This window comes from Ranitomeya imitator, chromosome 5 (assembly GCF_032444005.1).
Source record: "Ranitomeya imitator isolate aRanImi1 chromosome 5, aRanImi1.pri, whole genome shotgun sequence".
Taxonomy (NCBI): Eukaryota; Metazoa; Chordata; class Amphibia; order Anura; family Dendrobatidae; genus Ranitomeya; species Ranitomeya imitator.
The window spans coordinates 366616069-366629909 of record NC_091286.1 but is presented as its reverse complement, the minus strand read 5'-3'; the positions used below and the strand labels follow the sequence as shown (position 1 = coordinate 366629909).

The following is a 13841-nucleotide window of genomic DNA, read 5'->3' as shown; positions in this document are numbered from 1 at the left end:
CCAAAGATTCCGGTGTAGCACCTAAAGGGTTAATAAACTTCTTAAATGTGGTTTTGAGCACTTTCAGATTTCATTGCTGTCACTTTTTGGTATTTTCTATCATATAGACCCCTCATAGTGACTTCAAATGTGATGTGGTCCCTAAAAAAAAAAAAAAATGGTGTGAAAATGAGAAATTGCTGGTCAATTTTTAACCCTTATAACTCCCTAACAAAAAAAATGTGGTTCCAAAATTGTACTGATGTAAAGTAAACATGTGGGAAATGTTACTTATTAAGCATTTTGTGTAACATATCTTTGTGATTTAAGGGCATAAAAATTCAAAGTTGGAAAATTGCGAAATTTTCGCCAACTTTCAAATTTTTTTCACATATAAACGCAAGTAATATCAAAGAAATTTTTCCACTATCATGAAGTACATTATGTCACGAGAAAACAATGTCGGAATCACCGTGATTCGTTGAAGCTTTCCAGAGTTATAACCTCATAAATGGACAGTGGTCAGAATTGTAAAAATTGGCCCGGTCATTAACATGCAAACCACCCTTGGGGGTTAAAGTCATGGCAGACATTGCATGTCATGGTGCGGGAAATGACACCCGCTTATGACACATTATGTCCGTCACTGGTCGTAAAGGGGTTAATACAAAAATTGTACAGTAGTGGACAACCCTATTCATCTTGGTTTCTAAGATAGAATGCTAGGAGCCTGCAGCCAATGGTAATGTCACTCGCATTACATTACTGGACCCTCAATAATACTACTCCTGTACTTGGTTTTAACAGTTACTCTGTGTTGACAGTCTGGAAAAAAAGCCTGCCTGGTCCACCACTCATAGTGTTATTGTTGTAGTATTCTGTGCTGACAGACTTCCTTTAACCCCTTAGTGACAGAGCCAATTTGGTACTTAATGACCAGGCCAATTTTTGCAATTCTGACCACTGTCACTTTATGAGGTTATAACTCTGGAACGCTTCAACGGATCCCGCTGATTCTGAGACTGTTTTTTTGTGACATATTGTACTTCATGTTAGTGGTAACATTTCTTCGATATTACTTGCGATTATTTATGAAAAAAACGGAAATATGGCGAAAATTTTTAAAATTTTGCAATTTTCAAACTTTGTATCTTTATGCCCTTAAATCAGAGAGATATGTCATAAAAAATAGTTAATAAATAACATTTCCCACATGTCTACTTTACATCAGCACAATTTTGGAAACAACATTTTTTTTTGTTAGGGAGTTATAAGGGTTAAAAGTTGACCAGCAATTTCTCATTTTTACAACACCATTTTTTTAGGGACCACATCACATTTGAAGTCATTTTGAGGGGTCTATATGATAGAAAATAAGTGTGACACCATTCTAAAAACTACACCCCTCAAGGTTCTCAAAACCACATTCAAGAAGTTTATTAACCCTTTACGTGCTTCACAGGAACTGAAACAATGTGGAAGGAAAAAATGAACATTTAACTTTTTTTTGCAAACATCTTAATTCAGAACCATTTTTTTTATTTTCACAAGTGTAAAAACAGAAATGTAACCATAAATTTTGTTATGCAATTTCTCCTGAATACGCCAATACCCCATATGTGGGGGTAAACCACTGTTAGGGCGCACCGCAGAACTTAGAAGTGAAGGAGCGCCGTTTGACTTTTTCAATGCAGAATTGGCTGGAATTGAGATCGGACACCATGTCACATTTAGAGAGCCCCTGATGTACCTAAACAGTGGAAACTCCCCACAAGTGACACCATTTTGGAAACTAGACCCCTTAAGGAACTTATCTAGATGTGTGGTGAGCACTTTGAACCCCCAAGTGCTTCACAGAAGTTTATAACGTAGAGCCGTGAAAATAAAAAATCGCTTTTGTTTACACAAAAATGATCTTTTTGCCCACAAATTCTTATTTTCACAAGGGTAACAGGAGAAATTAGACCACAAACGTTGTTGTGCAATTTCTCCTGAGTACGCTGATACCCAATATGTGGGGGTAAACAACTGTTGGGCGCACCGCAGAGCTTGGAAGAGAAGGAGTGCCGTTTTACTTTTTCAATGTAGAATTGGCTGGAATTGAGATTGGACGCCATGTCGCGTTTGGAGAGCCCCTGATGTGCCTAAACAGTGGAAACCCCCCACAAGTGACCCCATTTTGGAAACTAGACCCCCCCAAGGAACTTATCTAGATGTGTGGTGAGAACTTTGAATGCCCAAGTGCTTCACAGAAGTTTAGAATGCAGAGTCGTGAAAATAAAAAATATTTTTTTTTTCACAAAAAAGATTTTGTAGCCCCCAAGTTTTTATTTTCACAAGGGTAACAAGAGAAATTGGACCCCAGAAGTTGTTGTCCAATTTATCCCGAGTACGCTGATGCCCCATATGTGGGGGTAACCCACTGTTTGGGCGCACGGCAGAGCTCAGAAGGGAGGGAGCACCATTTGACTTTTTGAGCGCAAAATTGGCTGTCGTGTTTGGAGACCCCCTGGTGTACCTAAACAGTGGAAACCCCCCAATTCTAGCTCCAACCCTAACCCCAACACACCCCTAACCCTAATCCCAACCTCATCCATAATCCTAATCACTAACCCTAACCATAATCACAACCCTTACCCCAAAACAACCCTAATGTCAACCCTAACCATAACCCTAATCAAAACCCTAAATCCAACACACCCCTAATCCTAATCTCAACCCTAACCTCAAACCTAACCCTAATCCCAATACACCCCTAATCACAACCCTAACCCTAATCCCAAACCTAACCCTAATCCCAAGCGTAACCCTAATGCCAACCCTAACCCTAATACGAACCCTAATCCAAACCCTAACCCTAATCCCAGCTCTAACCCTAACTTTAGCCCCAACCCTAGCCCTAACTTTAGCCCCAACCCTAACCCTAGCCCTAGGGCTACTTTCACACTTGCGTCGTTTGGCATTCCGTCGCAATCTGTCGTTTTGGACAAGAAACGGATCCTGCAAATGTGCCTGCAGGATGCGTTTTTTGCCCATAGACTTGTATTGCCGACGGATCGTGACGGATGGCCACACGTCGCGTCCGTCGTGCACTGGATCAGTTGTGTTTTGGCGGAGCGTCGGCACAAAAAAACGTTCAATGAAACGTTTTTTTGTACGTCGCATCCGCCATTTCTGACCGCGCATGCGTGGCCGTAACTCCGCCCCCTCCTCCCCAGGACATAGATTGGGCAGCGGATGTGTTGAAAAACTACAGCTGCTGCCCACGTTGTGCACAATTTTCACAACGTGCGTCGGTATGTCGGGCCGACGCATTGCGACGGCCCCGTACCGACGTAAGTGTGAAAGAAGCCTAACCCTAAGTTTAGCCCCAACCCTAACCCTAAATTTAGCCCCAACCCTAACCCTACCCCTAACCCTACCCCTAACCCTACCCCTAACCCTACCCCTAACCCTACCCCTACCCCTAACCCTACCCCTAACCTAACCCTACCCCTAACCTAACCCTACCCCTAACCCTAACCCTACCCCTAACCTAACCCTACCCCTAACCCTACCCCTAACCTTACCCCTACCCCTAACCTAACCCTACCCCTAACCCTACCCCTAATTTTAGCCCCAACTGCTGTTCTCCTGCCGGCCGGCAGATGGAGACAGATGGCGGGCGCACTGGGCATGCGTCCGCCATGTTCTGCTGCCGGCGGCCAGGAGGAGCAGCAAGAGGATCCAGGGACCTAGGTGAGTATGCTAGGGTCCCCGAATCCCCCTATTTCTCTGTCCTCTGATGTGCGATCACATCAGAGGACAGAGAATTACACTTTACTTTTTTTTTTTTTTTTTTTTGCGGTCGCCGGTAAACAGTTAATTACCGGCGATCGCAAAACAGGGGTCGGTAATACCGACCCCGATCGTGCTCTTTGGGGTCTCGGCTACCCCCGGCAGCCGAGACCCCAAAGATTCTCCCGGTGCCGGCCGGCGGGCGCACTGCGCATGCGCCCGCCATTTTGAAGATGGCGGCGCCCACCGGGAGACACGAGGAGCATCGGGGGAGCTAGGTGAGTATTGGGGGGCCACCTGGGACCCCTTTTCTCTGTCCTCCATTGTGCGATCACATCGGAGGACAGAGAAATTAAAAAGAGATCGCTTTTTTTTTTTTTTTGCGATCGCCGGTAAACGGTTAATTACCGGCGATCGCAAATGCGGGGTGGGTTAAAAACCCCCCGAATCATGTTCTCTGGGGTCTCGGCTACCCTCGGCAGCCGAGACCCCGGAGAAAATCGGCCTCTGGGGGGCGCTATGGACTTTTTCCACAGCGCCGTTAATTAACGGCGCTGTGGTTTAAGTACCCTTAGCGGCCGCCGTTAAAAGGCGTATCGGCGGTCGCTAAGGGGTTAATCCTCTTTATTCTTATGACATATTACAACAATACATTACATAAACCTAACATGGCAGAAAGTATACCGCAATACCCTATTGTCCGTATATTATACTGCTTTTCTGCAGTCTCTTCACTGAATGTTTTTCTTTTTTTGCTTTGAGAGTCCTCAGTGGTTGATACATTTTAATGGCCAACTGAAAAGATGGTAACAAATTGCAAGCTTTCGAGACTACAGTTAGCCATTAAAAGGTATCAACCACTGAGTACTCTCAATTCTAAATATTTTTGTATCCCCTGGCTAACACTGTGCCAAGATATATATCTTTCTTTCTCCTTCGCCTCATTGGGGGACACAGACCATGGGTGTATGCTGCTGCCACTAGGAGGCTGACACTAAGTAATACAAAGAAAAAGTGATCTCCTCCCCTGCAGTATACACCCTCCTGCTGGCTCCCAGCTAACCAGTTCTTGCTTAGTGTCCGTAGGAGGCACACGGACGGGTCTGCTATTCAGACCCAAAGAACTCTTTTTTACCGTTTTTTACTTTTTACTACGGTCGAATGGGGCGACGGATTCTTTCATGTTCCGATCTCCTCGAACCATCAACAGGCGAGCACAGGAGTTTTACCTCTCCGTATCCTCTCCTGCGACGTGGGAAGCCACTGCCTGAGCTGATTTTAGGGGCGACGGGCCCCTTCAAGGGCACCGATCTCCCCCCTCCCTTATCAGACGAGCACTGGAGTGTCACCTCCAGTATCCTCTTCTGCAGCCAGGCCTATTGCCGGACATTCAGCCCTGTCCACCAGGTTTTACCCTCGGCTGTACAGAGGCACCTTCCAGCGTGGCGTCCGAGCAGCCCCCACTGCATCACCACTGAAAAAGCGGATGATGGAAGGAGGCAGACGGTTCCTCTCCACCCCTCTTCTGCAGGGATGGTGGATGGAGGCTCCCCAACCCTGCACCGTCCTATCTACCCGGGCACAGCTCCTACCTGCTGCATCTGTCACCCCCTCCATATTGGGGTAAGTGCTCCGTGAGATTTGGGTTTTTCCGGCGGTCAGAGGAGGGCTCCATAGCGACAGGGTCCCCACAGAGCTTCGCGGCACTTTTCCCCTCAGTCTGCGGGTGCGCGCCGGCCGAAGCCATAAATTTAGTCCCCGGCTTCGGCCCTGTTTAGGCCGCATGCCGGGAAGCCCCGCCCACCGCTTGCTTCATTGTAGCGGCTCCGCCCCCCTATTCAGGCGCTTCTCGTTCCAGACGAGATCTCGGTGGCCATCTTCCTCCTCCTCCATTGCGGTCACTGTTTCTTCTGGAGGGGGCTGCGGCCGGCGGTTTTTCAGCGCTGAAGTCAGCGCTATTCCAGACGGGGGACTCAGAATCTGAGTAAGGTGAATCGCCCAATATCTCCCCCTGCTCCCCCGGCACGCATCCCGGCAGCACTAAGGCTACTTGCACACTAGCGTTAACTGCAATCCGTCACAATGCGTCGTTTTGCAGAAAAAACGCATCCTGCAAAAGTGTTTGCAGGATGCGTTTTTTCTCCATTGACTAACATTACGCGACGCATTGTGACGGATTGCCACACGTCGCAACCGTCGCGCGACGGTGGCGCCGTGTTTCGGCCGACCGTCGGCCGCAAAAAACGTTCCATGTAACATTTTTTGCAGCCGACGGACCGTCTTTTCCAACCGCGCATGCGCGGCCGGAACTCCTCCTCCACCTCCCCGCACCTCACAATGGGGCAGCGGATGCGCTGAAAAGCAGCATCCGCTGCACCCGTTGTGCGGCGGAGGCAACGCTAGCGTCGGTAACCTCGGCCCGACGCACTGCGACGGGCCGAGCCCGACGCTAGTGTGAAAGAAGCCTAAGGGACTAGCTTTCCCTGTTTTTTTTATATGCTTAAGGCTGCAATCTCTGGTGCTCCTGCACACTACAGAATGTATAGTACAGTGTGCAGGCTTGCAAACGGAGAGCTGTGAGTTCCCAGCAACGAAAGTTAATTTTTAACCTCCGGTCTCATGACTCATTCCCTGGTATTTGATACTCTGCCCGGTAGTTGCTGGGCCCATAGGTGCATCCCCAGCTTTCCATGCCTTTTTATTAAACCCAGGACCAGCATTCCCTGGTCTTAAGGGTCCCCTATTTTAAAAGGGTCACATCCCCAGCATTCTCTGCTCTGCCAGAAGCCGGTCTCCTTTTCCTTAGTACTTATTCAGGCCAGTATGCCCTGGTCTTAAAGGCACATGGCCAGTAGGCACTGGTCTTAAAGGCACATGGCAAGTATGCCCTCGTCTTAAAGGCACATGACCAGCATCCCTGGTCTTAAAGGCGCATGACCAGCATTCTTGTTCTTAAAGGCACATTACCAGCTTTGCTGGTCTTAAAGGCACTTGTCCAACATTCCTCTCATGACCAGTATTCCTGGTCTTAAAGGCACGTGACCAGCATGCCCTGGTCTTACAGACACGTGACCAGTATCCCCTGGTCTTAAAGGCACATGACCAGTATGCCCTTGTCTTAAAGGCACGTGACCAGTATTTCCTGGTCTTAAAGGCACGTGACCAGTATCCCCTGGTCTTAAACGCTATAACCAGTATGCCCTGGTCTTAAAGGCACATGACTAGTACGTCCTGGTTTTCAAGGCACATGACCAGTATGCCCTGGTCTTAAAGGCACATGTCCAGTATGCCCTGGCTTTTAAAGGCACATGACCAGTATGCCCTGGTCTTAAAGGTACACGACCAGTATGCCCTGGTCTTTAAGGCACGTGACCATTATGCCCTGGACTTAAAGGCTCAGGACCAGTACGCCCTGGTCTTAAACGCAAATGACCAGCATACCCTGGTTTTAAGGCCACATGACCATTATCTCCTGGATTTAAAGGTACATGACTAGTATGTCCTGGCTCTTAGGGCTCATGACCTGTAGGCCCTGGTTCTTGAAGGCACTTGTCCAGCATGCCCTGCTTTTAAAGGCACATGAACAGTATGTCATCTTACTAAAGGCACAAGACCAGTATTCCCTGGTCTTAAAGGCTCATGACCAGTAACTCCTAGTCTTAAAGGCGCATGACCAGTATTTACTGGTCTTAAGGGCACATCATCTATCCTAAGCTGGTCACCCTAACTGAGCTCTGGAGCACTCACATGCTCCCTCTCCTACAAGGGGAGCCGTCGGCTAGCAGGGGCCGCAAGTATTCTAGAAAAACGTACAGGTTCTAGAAAATCTCCATCAACATTTGACGGGTGATGCACTGGAAGACCTCTAAGTAGGATACCATACCTGTTCGGAATTTTATGGGCGACGGGTCCCTTAAAGGGCTCCGATTTCCCCCCACACCTTCAACAGACGAGCACACGGAGTGTCGCCTCCATGTATCTTCTTCTGCATCCAGTTCTATCGCCACAACCTGCCCTGTCCACTCGGAAACCTCAATTCTGGGGATGTACTGAGGCACACATTTGTGGCGTCCCAACAAGGAGGTTTTCCCCCCTTTGTATCAGATGCAAGAAAGTGGACGATTCCTCTCCACGTTAAGAAGATGGTGGATCGAGGTTTTTTTCCTTATTTTCTTCTCTGCACGACGATGGCAGAGACCTGCTGGTTACAGTCCCGCATTCTGCCACTTGGCAGACTCGCCGGGCAGAATTTCTTGCTGTATTCCTACCAGTATCCTGGCCGGTGTATCATCAATTAAGATTCCACAGACGGTCGGATAGCAAATCTAGTTCGTTCCGTCTTGTGGTTTCGGGTTCAGCGCTCTACCCTTCCTTAGCCGCCACATGGGTTGCTTGACCAAAGGGAGGGAATGAAAGTCTCCGGGTCCCAGACCTTAACTACTTCGTTCCACAGTATAGCTGGCCTATCAAATCTTCTGAGCGGGAGACTAGCAAGGGATCGTATCTCTTCTTCAGACTCAACCAGCAGTGGAAGCATTGGCCAGGACAGTCTAGATCTAAGGGATCTTGGTTCCAAAATGGAGGGAATGAAAAGTATCTCCATTCCTGGACCCCAAACTTCTAACAACCTTTGACAGGGCCCTTTCTTTTTTCGGATGGAGTTCCTCCGCTCAGCCATTACTTCAACAGATAAACGTGGTTGTTTTCTGGCATCCATCGACATTCGGGATTCTTACCCTCATATACCTATTTCTCCTCTCTACTATAATCTCTTCGCCTTTCCATTCACGAACAGCATTTTCACGACCTGGCCCTTCTGCCTGGCTACCACACCAGAGTGGTCGCAAGGGTCATAACGGTTGTCATGTGCTTCTTGCACCTTAGAAGCATGGTCGTCCTGCCCTATTTGGTCGACTTTGTAGCCGCTCTCCTAGGGCTACGCTGAGTCATCTATATCACTTGCAATTACCTCTCTATTGGGCTAGCAGCTAAACTTAGACAAGTTTTTTTCCCTCATTCTCAGCCCAGCAGATCCTCTTTGAGGATGATCCTGCCCAAGAAGGATGGTTATTCTCTCTCGAGTCTAGGTCGTGGCCCTTCTACAGGGAGCTTGCGCACTTGATCTCTCATTCCCTCGGTTCTTTCAATTCGCTAGGAGGTTTCTGAGGGAAAGGATGTACGGAAGCAGTTTCCTTCACTGCGCTCGTTTTCTGCAAGTCAATCAGGCTCTCAAAGGGTAGTCTCTGAGCTCCTTCCTCATCCAGAGCCTTCTCCTGGCTCAATGGCTATTGGGAATTACCATTGCCAGTTTTCTTCTCCCGATCATCTCTCTGTAGATCCGAACGGTACGGCTATTCCTTCAGCAGGTCCTCTGCCTTCTGGCGGGTCTTCAGTTGGATAATGCCTCCGCTGTGCCACAAGTTAGCCATCTAGCAAGTACCCACAGTCAAGCACCATGGCTAAGGTACCTCGCACTCTCTGATGGGCCGAGATCTATCTTCGGTGATCTCAACAGTACATACCCTGGAGTAGAACACTGGGCGGCAGACATTCAGCCGTCCGGGTTTTTCCTCAAGTGAGTGGGAACTTCACTCGGAAGTCTTCCATCGGACCTGCCTTCACTGGAGTACTCCAGAAGTAGTTCGGATGGCGTCCAAGCTGAACGCCAATGTACTCCAGTTCATGGTTTGGCCTCGCGATCCAAGTCCATCGCAGTGCATGATCTATTCTTCCATGGTACCAATTTCCATTACCCCTCTTCCACTTCGTCTGAATTCTTTTCGGAAGCGGGTAGGGCCCCAGTGATCCCGGGAGATCCGCACTGACCATGTCAGGTTTTTTCTCGCTTGCGGTACTAGTATTTTTCCGGCTTATTGTCTCAAGCTGGAAATATGGTCTTTCTCGCAGGCCTCAACCTGTAGTTCTTCCCTACCGCGTACCGTTATATCCGTGGGACCTTATTGGTCCTGGGCATCTTACAGTGGACTCCTTTTTTGATCCGGATAGACTTTTCTATCAGGGAGGGTCTCTCCCCTTCTTTCTCCGCGTTCTTGTCCTCCTGATGAGTCTTCAGATCTCGACGCTCTGTTCTTTATCTTTTTTCCTTATTGCCATCAAGGCAAGGTTGCCCTCTAGCCATCCCCTTCCCTCGTTGCCAAGGGGTATTATATCTCCACTGTTGCAGGGGCATCGTCCTCTCATCTCCTTCGGCTCTAGTCCACAAAGCGGAATGGGTTCTCCATAATCTGGAAGAAGCGAGTGCTCCGAGTGGGTACGTATCGAGGACGACGTCCTTCCAAAGGTTGGACACTTTACTCGGGTTTTTCGATGGTAAGTAGGCTTCCTGACGGCCGCAGAAAGGGTTTAGCCGTTTTTCTTCGGCCACGTTAGCCTGGCGGATTCTTTTCTCCATCACGGAGTCCTTTCGCGCTAGATGTCAGCCTATCTCCCTGTCTGAGGGCCCTAGGCGCCAGACGTCGGCAAGCACGACCGCAGGCTTGCGAATCCCTCCAGGCCGCATGCATTCTTGAAGCACTATAATTCACTCACTTCCACAGATGTGAGTCTGGGCAGGTGGACTTTGCAGGCCGCGGTGGCGCACTTGTAAGTAGCGGCTACACGGCCTGAAGTGATGTTGTCCCCACCCAGGGACTGCTTTGGGACGTCCCATGGTCTGTGTCCCCCAATGAGGCGTAGGAGAAATAGGGATTTTTGTGTACTCACCGTAAAATCCTTTTCTCCGAGCCATTCATTGGGGGACACAGCTCCCACCCTGTTATTAGCTTATGCTTTGTTTTTATCTTTTGATATGTTATACTCTTATATATAATGTGACATGCTTTACGCTTATATGTCGTTATTGATCTCCTACTGCTTTTGCACCGAACTGGTTAGCTGGGAGCCAGCAGGAGGGTGTATACTGCAGGGGAGGAGCTAACTTTTTCTTTGTATTACTTAGTGTCAGCCTCCTGGTGGCAGCAGCATACACCCATGGTCTGTGTCCCCCAATGAATGGCTCGGAGAAAAGGATTTTACGGTGAGTACACAAAAATCCCTATTTTTGGTATAATTATTTGATAATACAGATATTATACTTGGAGTTCTGCATATTTCGCATCTTCATAGACCAAGAACACTAATTTGGTTTGTTTTTTATACTGTTGTAGGATTCCCAAACGATATCAACCCTATTACAAAGGAGAAAGGTGGCCCGAGGGGACCAGAACCAACCCGCTATGGAGACTGGGAGAGGAAGGGGAGATGTATAGACTTTTAGTAGCACTGGGAAGCGGTGAATGATTCCTGCCTGTTGTGAATAGATGAGTTCCTGCAGCACTAAGAAGAAATAACCTTGGGAGAAATGTATCGATTGCAATAAATTGTAGTTAAATGTGAGATGTAACATTATGTCTCCAAACAGGGGCTGTGAATAGAGCATTACTGGCCAGTCAGCTGCTGACTGGGAGATGCATTATGTGAACTTCCAATAACCCATTTCTTGCGCCTGACTTTTTGAAGAGGTTGCCCGGTCTTCTGATAAAAAGGTTGCGGTCATTCTACACTACTGCAGACTTCTGAATTCTGATAACATGCGGTGCAGATTCCCCTGAATTGCCGGTGAGTGGGTCATGTGGTCGCCAGTATGTAACTTGTCACTTGCAGACTAGACATTCCAAACTTCTCTCAATTCCCTTGTAGTGATAGAAGCGGAGCACGTCTAGTTGGAATGTGGCTGGAAGTATGAAAATCGCATACATACTTAGTCATGTGATCGCCCACTCTCATTGCCAATACTTGTGAATTCTGACATCATGCGCACCACACTGTCAGGATTCTGAAGTTCGCAGTCATGTAGGTAAACTGTAGCATATTATAAGAAGACCAGATAACAACCCCTTTAAACTCCTGCAGAATGGTGAAAAAAGCATTGTCCAGCGCTAATTCATACAAAAAAAATGCCTTGTAATATGTGAACTGGCCGGGTTTATGGATTCATGATGTCTGCAGAAAATTGCAAGTTACTGTAAATTGTCTCCAGCACTTGTATTAGAAGTCAAATGAAATTGTGCAACGTTTTCATCCACTTGAAATATTTTGTTTTACTATTCTTCTGATTAGCATTGCATTTTTGTTTTCCTGATGTAGGGAGTTTGTTCCACAATGAACCACGTAGATTAATAAAACTGCTGTTTGTCCAACACCCTCATCGCCTTTGGATATCTTGGCCAGAATGATCTGCATATCGCTTACTTATATTGCATTTACTGTGGGTTATATTCCAGGGTACTGAGCAGCAGCTGGTATCTAGATCTGCACAGGATAACCAGCCAGGTGAGCAATGCCATACTAACTATCTGCGTTTATCGCCCGGGTCATGCCCTATTGTGCGCTTTTTGTCACTTTTTAGCTATAGCCAATAAAGGTGCCTCTTGTAGAATATTTTTTTGTCTTTTGATCTTTTACATCCACATCGAAGACACTTGTAGGAAATGTAAGGTGGCTGTGCATCACACTGCGTTAACCTACAGCACTAAATCTCAATTGTCGTGGATGAAAAGTGTGCTCTGCATTCCCCTTGTCTTTTAGCATCCATGCCACCATCTACGCCAGGTGTATATACATTTATTGCTGATCTTCATATATTACCAATGATTTATGCAGCAGGGAGCCTGTATGGCGGCACACAGTATAGCGCTGTAGTATATGTGCTGCCATACAATGTGCTCAGTCAGTGCAATATGTATGGCGCCATTATCCTATAGATGCGATACTTCTACATCAATACATATCTTCATTTACAACGAAGCATGGGGACTTTGAGTGGAGGCACAAAATGTGCCTATCAGGCAGACGAGATGGCGCACAATGACCCCTGCTCATCAAGATCAACCTTGTTCATGCCAGTCTTGATGAGGAGTCAGAGGCACCTGATTCATTAAGAGGTACACACCTCTGATCAAATCATGTTGGGTGCGCCTTGCCGTAAATGTTACTCCTCCATCTAGTCAGAGACGGGAGTAAGATTTCTGACGGAAGGCCACAGCTAGTCATGAATATGAAGAGTTGTGGTGTCAGGCCGTCCATCACACCCCCAGCTCCACCCAATTTGGCAGAGCTGAGCAAAACTGGAGTGAAAATGGTAAAAGTCACAAAATTTTAGTGCAACATCAAGTTCCAGAAAAAATTTGCAGCTTATCAGTGTTATTTTGCCCCATTTCTGGAGAAAACACTTTGGTGAATTGGGGCCAATTGCTTACAAGACCTGTAGGGACTTCATATGTTCTTATATGTGGGATCTACTGCTGAATATTTGCTCCTGGCATTCCATACTTTCTTTACTCATCCGAAGGGTAGGGCCACATGACCGATTTCTTCACAAGCGAGAAAAACGGACCAAAGAGCATCAGTCCTTCTTGTACATGAGGAGAAAAAAGAAGAGCAACCCTGAAGTGGTTTCTACTTGAAAAATACATTTTTTTTTGAGCATTCAAAAACTCTCTGTATGAACCTAGCCTTAGGGCTCGTGCCCATGACCGATTTTCTCAGACTAGTGCCATCTGGCTTTTACGGATAGCATTTGTACCTATGATATGACGGGGTTGAGCACATGTCCAATTTTTTTTCCTCAAACCGAGTGGTCCTCAAAAAAAAATTGCAGATGTCCAATTTTGAGCCAAGGGGTCAGATCAAAATCAGCAATGCAAGTATATGGGTCCGTGGAAAAAAAAAAAATCACATCCAAGTGCGGTCCGATATTCACGGACTGACAGAATGGAAAGGGTGAAAACATTTTTTTTTTGGAGACAGATTCTATTTTTGCTGAAGAGGTTGTGTGTTTTTTTTTAAAGCCAATGGATTTGATAGTGTTTAGTATGGAACAGTTTCCTTACTTTTTTCTTCGTGAAGAGGTTTTGATAAACAAAAATAAAAAAGAGCAGCAAACTGGATCTCCAATAGAAATGAACTGAGAGTTTTCAGAATTTTTTTTTTTTTTTTTAAGAAGGATTTCGTAGTGGATAAGCTCCCAAAAACGGCTATAAAAATAAACACCTCTGAGTGAACTTACCCTTAGGTTTTTGTTTTGT

The 13841-nt window shown here is 46.9% G+C and overlaps 1 protein-coding gene across 1 annotated transcript in view; it reads left to right on the top strand.

Annotated features, from left to right (window-relative positions):
• SDHAF4 (succinate dehydrogenase complex assembly factor 4) overlaps nt 1–12195 on the top strand; it is a 37086-nt gene extending 24891 nt beyond the window's left edge. The window contains exon 3 of the mRNA XM_069726631.1: nt 10923–12195. Coding sequence (XP_069582732.1) covers nt 10923–11032 — 110 coding nt within the window. The 3' untranslated portion in view covers nt 11033–12195. The remainder of the gene's footprint in view (nt 1–10922) is intronic.
• The last annotated feature ends 1646 nt before the right edge of the window (nt 12196–13841 follow it).